At 42.3% G+C, this 16,233-nt stretch overlaps 1 protein-coding gene across 2 annotated transcripts in view; it reads left to right on the top strand.

Moving 5' to 3' along the window:
* The window catches only part of LOC137323031 (progesterone receptor-like), a 268,780-nt gene that overhangs the window by 223,027 nt on the left and 29,520 nt on the right, over nucleotides 1-16,233 (top strand). For both annotated transcript variants that reach the window (XM_067986390.1, XM_067986389.1), the window contains one exon: nucleotides 107-237. In XM_067986390.1, coding sequence (XP_067842491.1) covers nucleotides 107-237 — 131 coding nt within the window. The remainder of the gene's footprint in view (nucleotides 1-106; nucleotides 238-16,233) is intronic.

Here is a 16,233-nt window from a genome sequence, read left to right as displayed (position 1 = left end):
TGTTGGATTTAGTTTTCCTTTAAGTAATGAATGTTGGGAAATGACTGGAGTTGGCAGTGCTGTGTACATTTTATGTGAAGATTACTTACATAGTTATCTTTTTCAGGCAACGAATGCAGAAGTCGGCAATGTATGATCTGTGTATAGCAATGCGGCAAATATCACAAGAGTTCATTCACCTTCAAGTGACCCAAGATGAATTTTTATGCATGAAAACCTTAATTCTTCTTAATACAAGTAAGTGAGAATACAATTGGCACAGTGAAGCAAACCTGCATTAATTTTGTTGAAATTACATTATGAATGGTTTTACCGGATCTTAACACACCTTGTGAATTATTCTCTAGTTCGATCTTTAAAAGCTCACTGCTATAAATCCCTGTTTGACTGTCCATCTATCAACATAGGCTCTGAGATTTACCATGATACCATTGTCAATTACTGTGAGATTTCGAAGTACTTTGAATTTCGAAGTACTATTATCCTGACCATTGTGAAAATCTCAGGATAACAGCCACAGCAAATGCAAACAATAACTCCTTATTCTTTGGCTGAGACATAGGGTAGGTTTGATAGCACTCTTGGCTTAATAAAGATGTGTTCTCAGTTGAAATCACTGCCTATTTAAGGAAATTCTTCAAAAAGAATTCTTATAGGAGAAATTAGATGCTCATGGCTTTGTCCAAGTTTCATGGAAACCAGACATTTCTGGCTTCAAACTTGAAACAGGGCCAAACAGCTGAGATCAGCTACAGGCCCAAACAACAATCAGCACCATTCCACGGCTCAATCATCACCCATCCAATCTGCAGTACTAATTGAGAATTAGCAGAGATTAGAAATTTAGTACTGGCCACAAAGTATCAGATACCCACCCTCTATTTCTGAGTCACAGATACATCTCAGTTAGAGTGTTGAACCATAAGAAGCTGCTCATTGACTGGCTGATAATTCACATCAACTAAGTGCTTCTATGGCAACTTTAAGAGTCTTAATGACAGGCCTGTGAGGCAGGGTAACAATAACATTTTGTATGGGAAGAATTGAATTGAATTGAATTGAATTGAATTGCTGAAAGGAGCACCTTACAATAACAACTGTAACTTGTATTATATTGCACTTTTCATTTCGGAAAGAAATTCTAAATGAAAATGGATGCTCGGTGGAAAGGAGAATCAATAGAATGGACTAGAGGGAAGATCTAAAAAAACAGTTGAAAAGAAAAGTCTCAATTGTGCTTTTGAAAGCAGGGAGGAGGCAAGGTGAAGAGATCTTGGAAGAATATTCCAGAGGCATAGGACAAGATGACTAACAAAGGGTAGATCAATCTTAGATGAGTAAAGGATGCGAGAGCGACATGAAGCTGAAAGCGGTCACTGAGTATGGTCAGATAAGGCCATGGAGCATTTAAAGGTGATTATAAGGATTTTGAAATTGATTTGTTGGAACACCAGGAGCCAATGGAGCCTGGTGAGGACTGGGGTAACTAAAGTAATCAGGCTGTAAGCAGATAATAGCCTGAATAGCCCCATTCTGGATGAGTTGCAACTTGTGTAGAGTGGAAGCAGGGAGGCCAGCCAGGAGAGCATTTGTAAAGTCAAACCTTTAGGTAATAAAGGCATAATAAGGTTACATTAAAATTATTCACCTCTGCACTTATCATTACACTCAAAAAATTCTATTGTAATATTTTCAGTTTAGCTATTGACCTCTATATGACTAGCACAAGACTAAGTCAGTCTTGCATATTTACAAAACTAAACTGTTGTGCTGGAATGTCTGCATGAGACAGCAAGGAACAAATGTTGAAATATTTGCTGTATAAAGCTAATGTCTATACCAGAGCAAAAACACAGTACAGACTAAATAAAAGGAAGACAGATCATGAATGGTTAGAAGACAGATTGATCATTCTCATACCAATGCAAGGAAGATGACCCTGACATCATGGAGTACGTCCATTTCATTCTGTTACTAAGCAAATGGAAGAAGGGGAACACTTAGTACAATTTGTTTTCATAAAATCCAATTTTGGAAGAGAATCTGTTGATATTTGTTGATATTTTTTTTAAATGCATTATCAGCACCGTTGTATCACAGGGATATTAGAGGTACAGAAGCAAAACTGCTGGCAAATCAGGAGTGTGAAACCAATAGGGGCATTTTGTGTTTATTTTTTTTCATGTCTCCAATCTCAGTTTTACATAACACGTGGATCACATGTACCATTTTAATTGTTGGGATTGGAATGTATCCTGCAGGTGAGGAGGATTGAATAGTTCATGAGCTGCATGTGAATGAGAGAGCTGTCCCCCTTCTGGAAGGAGCAATCATATTTATTACTAACTTGGCAATTTGGGCTCTTGAAGAAGGATCATCTTTTTGGGAGTAAACATAAAACAAAATTGCAAATGCTGAAAATCTATACAAATAAAAGTTTTACAATGTGTCCATCCCATTTTAGGTTTCACACTTTGTCACACATGCAAATTCTTATGTCACATTTTTTTAAAAGTATAAAAAGAGCAATCTACAGGGAAGCTACCCCAGCAGCAGAAAATATCTAATAGGCTGCAGCATCTGTCTCAGTCTAATTGGCCTCTCATCAATCTCAGGATGTGTCTATACAATAATAAGATCTTCTGGCCTTCAGGAGACTTATTAGTTAACAGATTCACTGGAATTTTCAACTTCAGCGGAGATGCAAAATGGGTAGTAGCAGATCGGCCCCCCGTTATACACCACACCCAACTTTCCTTTCCTTTTAAGTCATCGGAAAGAAAAACAGGCGAGGTGTATGATGGACGGCCACTCTGCTACTGCCCTTTTTATGCCCCCACCAAAGTTGAAAGTTCTGTCCATTGTGTCGCATGGGGATGATGCCCCTCTCATAAAACAGCATTCTTCTCATTTACCATAAGCATCATCATAGGAGATCCACTATTCCAAATTAAATATGAAAATGCTAAAAATACGCAGCAGGTCCACCAACATCTGAAAAGATAGGAACATAGGAACAGGAGTAGGCCATTTAGCCCCTCGAGCCTGTTCCGCCATTCAGTGAATTTGTGGCTGATCTGTGACTTAACTCCATACACTCATCTTAACCCCATATCCCTAAATATCTTTGGTTAACAAAAATCTGTCAATCTCAGATTTAAAATTATCAATTGAGCTAGCATCAAGTGTCGTTTGCGGAAGAGAGTTCCAAACTTCTATTACCCTTTGCATGTAGAAGTGTTTCCTAACTTCATTCCTGAATATCCTGGCTCTAATTTTTAGGCTGTGTCCCCTAGTCCTAGACTCATCAACCAGTGGAAATAGTTTCTCTCCATCTACCCTATCAGTTCCCCTTAACATCTTGAAAACTTCGATCAAATCACCCCTTAATCTTCTAAATTCCAGGGAATACAACCCTAGATTGTGTAATCTCTTCTCGTAATTTAACCCTTGGAGACCAGGTATCATTCTAGTAAATCTACGCTGCACTCCCACCAAGGCCAATATATCTTTCCTAAGGTGTGGTGCCCAGAACTGAACACAGTACTCCAGGTGTAGTCCAACCAGGGTTTTGGTAGCTGTAGCTAACATTTCAGGTCCTGACGTAGGGGAGTAGATTTTCCAAGATCAGGGAGCAGGTGGTAGAGTGGAGCAATGAGCACAGCCAATGTCACGCCTTTAATGTAGAAAACCATCCCAATGTGCTTTGCAGGGTGTAATCAGATGCCAAGACAAAGAATTACATAGAATCTACAGCATAGAAACAGGTAATTAGGCTCAGTTGGTCTGTGCTGGTGTTTATACTCCACTCAAGCCTCCTCCCACTCTAATTACCTCTTCCCACCCTACCTCCATATCCCTCTATTCCCTTCTCCCTCATATATGCATGAAGCCTCTCCTTAAATGCATCAATGCTATCTGCTTCAGCCACTCCAAGTGGCAGCAAGTTCCATATTCTCACCACTCTCTGTGTAAGGAAATTCCTCCTAAGTTCTTTATTTGATCTGTTAGTGGCTATCTTATATTTGTGCCCCCTTGTTCCGAACTCATCCACAAGTGGAAGCAGTTTCTGTACATCCACCCTATTGAACTCCTCCATAAATTTAAAGGCCTTTCCAGAGAAAAGAGCCCCAGCCTGCTCAATCTTTCCTGATAGTCGCATCCTCTCAATTCTGGTAATATCTTGTAAGGCTTTCCTGCACTTTCTCCAGTGCTTCCGTATTTGTAGTATGGAGTGCTTTTTGTAGAACGGAGACCAGAACTGCACACAGTACTCCCAAGTGTGGTCTAACCAAGGTTCCATATAAATTTAACATTACCTCCCTGCTTTTGTATTCTATTCCTCTAGAAAGGAGCCCCAGTATTTTGTTTGCACTCTTTATGACCTTATCAACTTGTGTAGCTACTTTTAGTGTTCTATGTATCTGTATTGCCAAATCTCTTTGCTCCTGCATTTAGTTTCTTACTTTTCACGGAAAAAGTGGCCTCCGTATTCCCCCTACCAAAATAAACTACCTCACACTTCGCTCTTTTGAAATACATTTGCCGTTTAGCCGGCCACTCTGCAAGCCTGTTTATGTCTTCCTGTATTTTGGTGCTGTCCTCCACATTAGCTATACCCCCCCAACCCCCAACCAATTTGGTAACATCTGCATATTTGAACACCATACTTCCAATTTCTGAGTCCAAATATATATATGTGGTTAACAGCTATGGTCCCAGCACAGTTCCCTATGGGACGCCATTTCCCACTTTCTTCCAGTCCAAGGAACTTGCCTTAACTCCTACCCTCTGTTTTCTGTTTTGTAGCCGTCTTCCACATGGAGCTTCTCAATCTGCCCTCTACACATGGGCAGGTTGTGCGCAGTGTGCAATCTTGTCAGACAATGAAATATTATGCAAAGATTTATTTCGATATAATGTACTAAAGACTGCACAAAGTAATGAAGCTCACACAGGAGCACTTTACAACAGCCTGAAAGAATGGCCAAAAATTTAAGTGCTGCACGATTCCAGCACGGGGGCCAGCAAAATTGATTACCGATTTCCTGACTCCTGCAGGCTTGTTTTGCATCGGCAAAAACAATTCCACCGACCAGAAAATCTACCCCACGGTTTCTACCTGAAACATTGACCTGTCTTTTCTCTTCTCAGGTGCTGATGGACATGTTGTTTATCTCCAACATTTACTGTTTTTCCACCTTTTATTTTGTTTTTTGCCAACACGTGATAACATTGAACATTGTCATCAGTTGTGCTTGGAGTCATTGTGATGAAAATAATGTACAGGCTGTTGGTACTCATTAATCAGTGTAATTCTGGTCGAAGTGTGTCATTTTGCTCTCTGTCGTACATTGTGCACTTAAACAAACAATTAATGACCAGAATTTTCACTTTTATAAATGGTAACCTGCTAATTGTTCACTGAAAGGGGTCGTTCTATTCCATAACACCTAGTAATTCTCTGACAATCAATATCTAGTCAGTGTAAATAATTAATTTCTTAAAATTATTCCAAATTGGCTTATCATAACACTTTTTGTTTTATTGGTTCATAGAATGCTTTAAACTCTAATTTCTTTTCCAGTTCCATCTTTCTGAAAGTGATTTTCTAGTGTGTGATTTACTCCCATTGCAGTGAGACTGGAGAAGTCATCTGACTAAAGGCATTGTATAATGTTCTCGCACTGAAGTTTATCAGTTGATTAGAAAAATCAAGAAAGTAATTTAGACTTGTATCTAATACATTCTGAAATGTATGTTATGGGCAAATAATATGCTTTTAGTTAAAAATAACATGACAGTTTTACACATGGAATTTCTCAATCAAGTCATTGCAGGAATTTTATGTCATCGTGCTCATGCTAAACTATGGAGCTGCCACTAGGCTCTGCATTCAAACCAAGTTTCCTCAGTGGAGCTGCCTCATTTGTACAGCTGGGCAGCTCTGCTAACTGGATACCAAAAAATCAATACAGTACACGGTCGCATTCTCCCAAGTCACCAGCTTCACTCAGTTTTTTCCCATTCCTTAAATGGCAAGACTGGCTTTAGAATTATACTTGCAGGTCCCCAAACACCTCCAAATCAATCTGGAGATAAAACTTATCCCTGAGGTCGATGTATTGGTTCAGTTGTTTGATTCAGGGGTTTCCTGATGAATCAATTTCGTACCTCGTGCCAGTACTAATGTGAGATTAATATTAGCCCCTGAGTAATACGAGCTGCTTCATGCTGCTTCCCTCGGGGACAGTTCTGGGTATCCCAACAAACATAAAGGCGCAGCGAACTGGAAGAACAGATCTCCATCCACTTTTACCTGACTTCTTGCACCCTGGGTGTTCCCCGGGGGCAAAGGTCAAGAAAATTGCCCACTACTGGGATATTTGAAGCATTTAGATGTTCTATATGGAATTTATCATATTAGCATAGAGAAGTAAGTAACATTAACTCTCAAATTGCCCACATTTTATAGCAGCAATTTTCCAGCCAACAGTTTTGCTTTGTCCTAGCACTGCATCTTTTCACTGAATGTTTCATATTGCCCGTGGGTTCGTTTCTCTAAATTAGTGTTTTAGATGATGGCTTTAGAACCAAAACTTAAGTTAAGTCAATGGGCTAAGTGGTGGAGATAAAAATAAAGTTATCATATTGGAATTGAAAACATGATATATATTTAGAGAAAGAAGGGATCTCCATTGGAAAAGGGGAAAAGGAAAAGAATCTGATTATTGGCCATTCATTGAAAGTAGTCAGTCGATGTAAAACTGCTATCAATAAGGCTCATCATCTTCTGGGATGCGTCTCAAGGACATAAGACTACAAGGCCGATTTTACTGGCCCTAACACCCAAGAGTGCCTGTAGAAGAGGCACATTGAGCCAAAGATATGAGAAGAGACCCATGACACTGGGTCTCCACTCCTATAAAGCTCCGACAAGCTTTCTGCCATATTATTTTGAGAGGCCTGCATTGCAGCACCTGAACAGGATGTAGGTATTCATATCCAGCTGTGTTTGTGACATCACAATGACTTGCGATTCGATTTCCTGCTCCAACACCACTCAAAGGTCATGGGCAAACAACTGCATCAAAAGGGATTGCTGTGAAATATTAAAGAATGGTTTTGATGTTGTGAGGCCTGAGTTAGCAGATTGTGCAAGTGGCAGATATTTTACAACTGAGATAAGAATTTTGCTAATTTGGAAGTAGAGGAATTGTACTCATTATTTGTTGTGCCGTTTTTGGCTGCTGGGAGGACACCAGTCTAAGGCGTAGGATTTATGTGTCCTTGAGCAGGAAGCATTGCTAGATGCAAGGACAGTGAGACAACAGCAGAGGAGAAGGTACTGACTTGGAGGTAGCCTGCTGAAAGAGTGTACAGACTAAGGCAGATAATCCTGGACTTCGCAGAAAAGCAATGCTTAAAGAGACTCCAGTTTAGCTTGGAGTTAGTCAAAGAACTATGTCACTTGTTGGAAGGGGACTTTTAAAAATGGTCTTGTGCCTCCACAGCTCTTTCTGTGCTAGTAAAAGTTATGACACTCAAGTTTTTTGCCACTGGACGGTTTCAGTGAACCAGAGGGGGCATTAGCTGCGTCAGCCGGTCAGTGGTGCACAGATGCATCCACCAGGTCACTGATGTCCTCTTTGCCAGGACAAATAACTGCATAGTTTTTGGAATGGATGCCAGGAAACAGCATGCACATGTCCTTGGTTTTTGACATCTTGCTGGTTTGCCCAGGGTGTAGGTGTAATTGATGGCACCCATGTGGCTCTGAGAGCTCCAACAGCAGAAATGCCCTTTACATGAATCATAACAGATACTACTCAGTGTGCAGATAGTGTGCGATTACAGGCACAAAACAATGTAGGTGAATGCCAGGCTTCTGCACAGCTCACATAATGGGGTAGATTTTCATATTTCCCACCTGGGAATTTAGTGTTGTCTGGACGGAGCCCAGAAAGGAAAATTTGATGGGGAGGATCACACGGTGGTTTGGAACTCACCTGATCTTCCTTTTGTGTTTGGCTGATTAGTCTAATGCTTTAAGTGATTTCTTTGAGGCAGGAACATGGGAGAAGAACAGCAGTAGCGTGTCACTGTAATGGAGGGGAGACTGATAGCAGTGAAATTGGAGTCACCTGGACACACAGCACTGATATCCACAGTCTGTTCCAACCATCCCCTTCTCCTGACCTCTCTGGCCATAGTTCTAAGAGGCAGTAGTCCCCATGACAGGATTTTCATAAACATGATGTTTGAGCTACCTCTTATATGAGCCTGTCCATGAAGGATGCCACAGTACAGCCAAGGGCCTGCATTGCACCACTCTGAGCATTCATGAAAGAAGTAAAACTGGCAACAAGGCCTCAGCTGTGAGGTGCAATACAGCAGATGGCCCTGGAGCTGCCATTCATTCTGAGAATGTCTGCATGCTTTCAATGCTGTGCGTCAGCACTTTACATGTGTGGGATGTGGATTCCTCCACACTTATCACCATGGTCTGGAAGCTGATAGGGACATCACCCAATAACTGCAACAATCTAGCATGATGAAAAATAATTATTTTTAAAAATGCAGAACCAGGGAGATTGATGTCCACTGCCCACCCTGCTAGAAGCGACTCATACTCCGATGAGGGGCCTAATCTTGTTCTCCCTCCTGTTCTTCCTATACCTGCTCTCCAGTATTCAGTGATTCCACCTCATTGCTCCCCTCATAATCTCCATCTATATGCCCCTGAGTGCATGTAACTGGGATGCTGCAAAACAACTCTTAGAAATGTGAAAGGGTGCCTGATGAGGTGCTTCCTGCAAGTTTCATTGCAGGGGGAGGTGGGGGGGGGGGAGGCTTCTCATTGCTCTGTTGTTCTAGGGAGACATAAAAAGGGACAAACATAAAAGCAAGTTAATAGGTGAATGTGTACTCATGGGATTCAACATCACTCTCACCTCTATGGGATGCTCCTGCAAGTTGACATTTTCAGATACTTTGGCCAGGACTGGGAGGAAAGGAAGGAAAGAGAATTATTAACCTTCAGTGGGGGACTTGCTCACCGACGTGACAATCTTCTGCTACCTCTGTCAAGTTGCATTGCTTGAGTTCTATTGGATGACTTCCTGAAGTGGAGTGGGTCCTCTTCCATTAGCTGTGGCCTGCTTTCTGCTAAATGCCACCTTCTCCTGCTGAGATATATAACCCTTTCTTGACTTACTGCAGCATCATGGTCCCCCTACAGTATTAACAGCACCTCTTCCCTTTGCATTCAGAAGTAGTTACAGCTACTGTGAAGGTGGTGCTGCTTTACTGGTCTTTCATGTATTAGATCCTTGCAGATAATTGTGTGGAATGTGTGTGACTTGTGACTACTGAGTGAATCCTTATTGTGTATGAGACTGTACCATCCTTTCATTATGCTATTTAATGTGGCTGCTGCATGTCAACTCTTCGAGGTTACATTGAGTGATAGGAAACAGGTTTTTGCCACATGTCTCACAACATTTTTAAAACTGTGCAAAAGTTCACGCTACTTTCTACAACCTGGCAAGGTCATTATTTTCTTTGCGTTGTTCTCATATCCTTGGCACGGTGCTGCTGCTGCTGCTGTCAATACCCTCAAGCCATCTCTTACCGTGCCCAGCAGGCCACCATCTTCATGATCTTTCTTCCATGGTGAGGAAACAGGGAATCTCGCCTTTGCTACAGTTCCTGCAACAGCTGTTCAATTGCCTCATCATCAAAGTAAGGTGTCCTTCTGCAACCAGTCTCCCTTACCAGCATGTATGCAAACTGTTCTTACTGCTGCTTTGAAATCTTGCTCCTTTGCATTGCTCCTTTAAATATTATCTCCTGGCAAATGTCAGGTCTCAGAAGCAATCGAGGATACTTGGCTGCAAGTTATAGGCTTCCACACTCACTTCAGCTTAGGCTTCCTTGTTCGCTCTACAGACTCTCCCAAGGCCCGTGAATAATCCAGCCCCTTTAAGCAGCCACAGGCCCACAACACCTCTTCAATTACCTGTGACATCATGACTGTGCCCAATAAGTCTTAGTGCCCACCCACATAATGCCCATGATATGCAAATTAGCCTCAAGAAGAAATCGAGGCACAGGGAAGTGGTTAGACACAGTGCCATTTCAGTGCACTGCCCTCACATAGGGGGTCATTTTGACTTTGGGCAATAGTGCAAAGCAAGTGATAGGAATCTGCAGCCTGTTATACATCTCCCCCGATTTTTATTTTCATTGACTTCATTGATTTACACTATCGCACTATCGAACAAAATCCACCCCATAATGATCATTTCGATGGGCCCCAGCAAAATCAGCCCTTACAAGTGAAAAGCAAGTTACTCTCACTTGGAACAGATCATTGGTGATGCCATATTTAGAATGCTGTATACAAGTTTTGACACCCTAGTGTCAGAAGGACATTAATGCATCGAAGAGGCTTCAAAAAAGAATAGAATGATAATTCTGAGATTAGGTTATTCAGAAAAACTCAACTGAAATTGTTTGTATTATAGAAAAGCAGATTGATAGGAAACACTGTCCAGATTTTTAATGTAGATTCAAGTAGGTTATTTAACTTGGACCATGAATGCAGAGCTAGAGGATACAAATACAAAGTTAACAAGATTCAGTGTAAGATGAGATTAGAATAAAATGTTTTCCAACAGAATCATGGACTTTCAGATTAGACTGCCAGATAAAGTAGTAAAAGCTCTGAAGAACATCTTTCAAAAACTAAAACAATGAGTTGACTGTTAGGAAAAGGATTACGGGTTTTAATAGTAAATTAAGTTGCAGATGATCAAATGCAATGTGAATTGTGATGATTCCTGAGTTGTTGAGAAAATAGAATGATCAAGGATGTACATATAGGATGTAGATGTACATGTAGACTATCGATAGATAGCCACAAGTTTTGCTTGGTTTATCTTTGCGGGAGGGCAGAAACTTTCCAGAATTTTTCTTCAAATGGCTAAAGAGTTTGGATAGAGTCCACGGTAGAGCAGATATCCATAGTCAGTGGTAGAAATGGGCTAGTTGGATCAAATGGAAAATAGAAATTACTAGACCAAAAAAATCAAGGTCCAACTACTTCGCCTTCTACCATCCTGGTGGTCGTATGATAAAATAATAGTGGAGTTATTGGCTATTCATGGCAATCAATCTCTATCAATTAGTCTACAGCAGACCCAAACATAAAGTGAGGAAATCCCACAGTGGTGGAGAGCTTTGGGAATCATAGGTCCAAAGTCACCCGTTCCCGCCAAGCATGCTACACTTACCATATGCCATACCTCGAATTATTCAAATAGTGTATCCCAACATATTATTTTCTGAAAGACATCTATCTAATTTGCAATTGAATGGATCAATACTATCCCTTGCCATCATCTCCATAGGGAGCTGCTCCATAGATTTACCACTCACTCACTGAAATAATGGCCTCGAATTTGCTGGAGTGGGGCATCTCGTGGCTTGCACCATTAGTGGACTTTTTCCCTCACTCTTCAGCTCGAAAAATGTTTGTGCTGCAGGTTGCTGGAAGTGTGAGCTGATAACGGTGCAGCCAGGGCAATGGGACATCGGGGAACTTGGTGAACGATGGGACCAACAGTCTATCTCCATAACCAATGAGATTTGAGGATTGAGAAAAAAACAGAGGAACGACGGAGAAGAAAATAGAGTGAATTAAAGGCAAATCTGGTACAGAAAGAGAAATAAAGAGAGGGAAAGAAAGAATGGATTAAGAGGGAGAGTAAAAAGAGACAGAAAGAAAAAGTAAGGAAAAAATTTCAAAACTTAAATTTTAAAAAATCTCTAACAACAATTTACTACCTGTAGGAATGAGAGTCCACAGTTTCAATTGTTCCCTTCTGGGCCAGAGAGGTTGAATGGCATTGCAGGAATATAAATCTCCACATTAAAAAGGCACTTACGCTGTTAAGTACCAGCCTTAACTTTCTGCGGCGAGTTTAATTGTCAATCAATGTGCAAATGCAGCAATTTCTTGAAATTCATGGGGAGATTGAGGACAAGCTGCCATTTTCGTGAGGCTAACAGCAAATCGTCCAGCAACTTGTGGCGATTCACAATTTACGGAGTATCTCTTCCTGACCACAACTTGCTGGACAATTTACACATTAATAATGGCATGCGCATTAAATTCACAGTTACTTTGCCAGCAAATTCTGGCCCAACATTTCTGCAAATTTGTTTTGAATTTACCTCCATTCAAGTGCAGGCCGTGTCCTCTGGTTCTACTGTTCTGGACAAGATGAAACACGTTGGCAAGTCAAGGTGAGACTACAGCTTGCCCCGCCAGCACATAGCTAACCTCTCACTCCAAATTACATTCGAGGCTAAGGAACCAGGGAAACGTTTACATTTTTCAACAGGCTCTCTCCTTCAGTGCCGCTTCCAAATGGGTGCTGCACAACTGAAGTGCAGTTCCATAACTTCTGAATCTCGCCAGTGAAACGGAGGCGAGATTCATGCAGAAGTTGATTTGGCCCTTTAAACCTGTGATTGACACGTTTCAATAAAAGCTCAGGTATTGCAGCTGGTCTCTCATTTCTCTGAGGCAAACGTTTGGCTGAGAGTTCCTGTATTGAGACTGAGAGTTCTTTGTTGAGGTTGAAAATTCTTGTGTTGAGACATCTTTAGCAAAACTTTGAAGCCTCTCAAACTGACAAGATCAGGATGGAGGCACAATGGATGTATTCCAGAGGACGTCTGAAGACGAGGAAAATGACAGCCACGTTGTGCTGTGTTCAGATCTGCAGATGCACAAGAGAGAGGTGCGCAACAAGAACCTGGAGAACAGCAGAGAGGGGAGCAACAGAGGGACCAAGGTCGCAGGAGCCAATACCCATGTGAGAGGGTGTACAAGCAGAAGCTGAATTTCCTGGACTTCTCTGAGGAGTAGCACCTGCACAGGCTCAGATTGAGTCGGCAGTTGGTCGCAGACATCTGCAGCCTCCTTGAGGAAGAGCTGCTCCCCGCTGGACCTGGTGACTACGCACTGCCTGTCACAGTAAAAGTAACCACTGCCCTCAATCCATTTGCCTCTGGATCCTTCCAGGGTGGCAGCCAGTGATATCTCCAAGATGTGTCAATCGTCTGCACATAAGTGTATAAGGCAGGTAACAGATGGGTTGTTTGCCAGGGCGTCTGATTACGTGAACTTCCCCATGACGACATCAGCCAGAATGAATGGGCAGCAGATTTCACCTCTCTGGCTGGCTTCCCATGAGTGCAGGGCGCAATCGATTGCACACAAGTGGCAATCCGAGGACCACCACAAGAACGAGGAGTCTTCATTAACCAAAAAGGCTATCACTCCATCAATGCACAGCTGGTGCGCGACCACAGGAAGAGATTTCTACAGGTGTGCGCCAGATTCCCTTCATTCTGCTTCAGTCCAACATTCCAGACCGCTTCCAAACAGGAGACGGACTTAAGGGCTGGCTCGTTGGACACAAGGGATACCCCCTGCAAACGTGGCTCTTGACACGCGTGAAGAACCCCACCAATGAGACACGAGCGATACAAGCAGAGCCACATGACCACTAGGTGTGTCATTGAGCAAGCCATGTTGAAGATGCGCTTCTGGTGCCTGGATGGTTCGGGAGGTGCCCTTGAGTACCCCGGCAAGGGGCTCCAGAATAATCGTGGTGCGCTGTGTCCTGTACAACATAGTGCAGCAGAACGGTTTAAAGGTGGAGGAGGACGAAGGCACTCATCAATCATTCTCTGTTGGTGACAACATTGAAGAGGAAAAGGATGACGACGAGGACAAGGAGGAAGATGAAGATGGGTCACCCACCGCCAGACAATCTGGCAAATTGATGCCTGGGATGTCAGGGATGCCCTCACCCTCTCACGGGTTCTCATAATAAAAGTGGCAAAATAAAGATATTAATATATTCATGGCCGCCTGGCACAACCACCACCACCACCTCTGCACAAAACAGTCCTTCAACCTCTCATACACCCATTACACATCTTCCCAATGGGTACCGTCATGTAATGGCATTTCATCACCATGCAAATGAAAGGTCGACTTGACACTCAGGTCGTAATCGTGGCCAAGACGTGGAAGTGGTGATAATCAATTTCATGTGCCAATATAGAAAAAAGAAGACTTAACAACATAACATTTCTTCAGACACCCTTGTGTTATCCTTGGTGAACTACAATTGCTTATACTTACGCCTCCTACCGTTTCTATATTGTGCATCCCCTGTGGCTTCAGCAGAGGTAATGGCAGGTTGCTCAGATCCTTGCCCTGACTGCTGAGATGCTTCTGGCCTATGATCTTTGGGTTTTGGAGCCCATGAAGGCCCCTCCAACGAATGCTCCACCTGCACCTGTGCAGGGGCAGACTCGGCCATCGGGAGTGGAGGCAACATTTTGAGGGGTACTGATTGAGGAGAAGGGCAAAGGGTGAGATGTGGGAGTGCTTTGTGGGGAGTTCCCACTTCCATGTCCCCTTTTGCCTTCATCCCTCTCCCAGGCCAGCACTACATCACTCCCATCACTCAGGTTGGTGAACATATAAGCTGCGTTGTAAGGCCACAGATAAGGTATCTGCCATCCTGTTTAAGATGGCAGACGTGCTGGCTTCCAAAGTATGCATGACCGTGGTCATGGCCTGCATGGGCTCATTTAAGAGCCATGCTTGAAACTCCGTAGAGGCGGCCACTCTCTCCATTGCAGACATTCTTGCAATTACCGATGACAACAACCCACTAATGTTGGAGTTGGACTCCTCCTCCTTTCCGCTATTGTGGAGAGTGTGTGTGGCACATTTTCCAGTACCTTGCAAAGGTGCAGCTTTACCTCAATCATTCTCATTCTCAACAATGGCCCCCAGGATTCAGCATCTGTATCCAGCTGAGCAGAGCTTGGAGAGAAGTGTGCCCTCAGACGCGGACTCTCCACAGCTGCCCCTGCCATCAGTGTCTGCTCGTGCTTGCTTGTGAGTTGGGAACCACCTGGTGAACAAACCAACTAACTGGCTAACATGACCCACCGAAGTGCCAGTATCTGTGCTGGTGCATGGCTGGATGTCCTGTGACGGTGCACCCTCAGCAATAATGAGGTCCTCTGTGGAATCGATGTCATCCATCTCGCCACATTCTTCTACGCGTGAAGACCCTGGAAGACAACAGAAAGTGATATGAATTATTCATGGCAAAGTAACAATGTGAATCCATGGCTTCACTTCCTCCTTTCTCCTCCAAAACCCATTTTTGTATTGGTCCCTTAAATAATGGACTTCAGATCGCATCATGCAGGTACGCATCACACCCATGGAGACGCGAAACCCAGAAGCAAAATTAATTGCCTTCAATTGAGTTGCGATCGCAGATTCCGTCGCGCTCACTTCACTTCTGGGTTTCCCATGCGAAAATCTACCCAGCCTCTCTCTCTTCCTGGCTCGAAGTAAAAATCAGGCCCTCTGTTTCTTTCTACACTGTCCCATCGCTTCATAATATTAAACACCTCTATCAAATCACCCCTTAATCATCTCTGTTCAAACAAAAGAGCCCCAAAGTTTTTCTTTATATTTTTATTTCCTCATATCAGGCATCTTATTAGAACTAATAAGTGAAAATTTAAAAAAGAATACAACGTAGAATATCCTGGTATTAGCAGATACTGAATAAAAGTCGCCATATTTGCTTACTATAAGCTGACCAAGCTTGTTAAATTTGCTGATGGTACAAAAATAGGGAGAATTTAACATAGCAGAACACAACTAAATATTTACAAGAAGTTGGTTATGTAACTAGAACGACAAATGACAAATGAAATTTAATGCTAAAAAATGAGGGTTCGAATGAGACAATGAATAGATTAGAATGAGTGCAAGGAAACTTAGAGTGGACAGGTTCGCTTTCAATGCCTAGACGATATAGTGAAGCAATTAAAAAACCTAATAAAATGGTAAGATATATAGACAAAACAATAGAATACAGGTCTACAGAAGTTATACAAAAGCTTTATGATATACTGACCAGAACATAGTTTGATTAATATGTTCAGTTTCAATCACAATGCCATTAAAAGACATACACACACTGGAAAAAGCACAGAAAAGAACAAGATTAGTCCCAAGTGTAAAGGGAATGAATTATGAGGAAAATTAGCGAAGCTTATGTTTTGGAGTCTAGAAAGAAAGCTTTTAGGGAGAGATCTCGTCAAGTATATAAA

This window comes from Heptranchias perlo, chromosome 6, assembly GCF_035084215.1.
Source record: "Heptranchias perlo isolate sHepPer1 chromosome 6, sHepPer1.hap1, whole genome shotgun sequence".
In the NCBI taxonomy this organism is placed as follows: Eukaryota; Metazoa; Chordata; class Chondrichthyes; order Hexanchiformes; family Hexanchidae; genus Heptranchias; species Heptranchias perlo.
The sequence above is the reverse complement of the archived record's forward strand: the minus strand, read 5'-3'. Positions and strand labels throughout refer to the sequence as shown.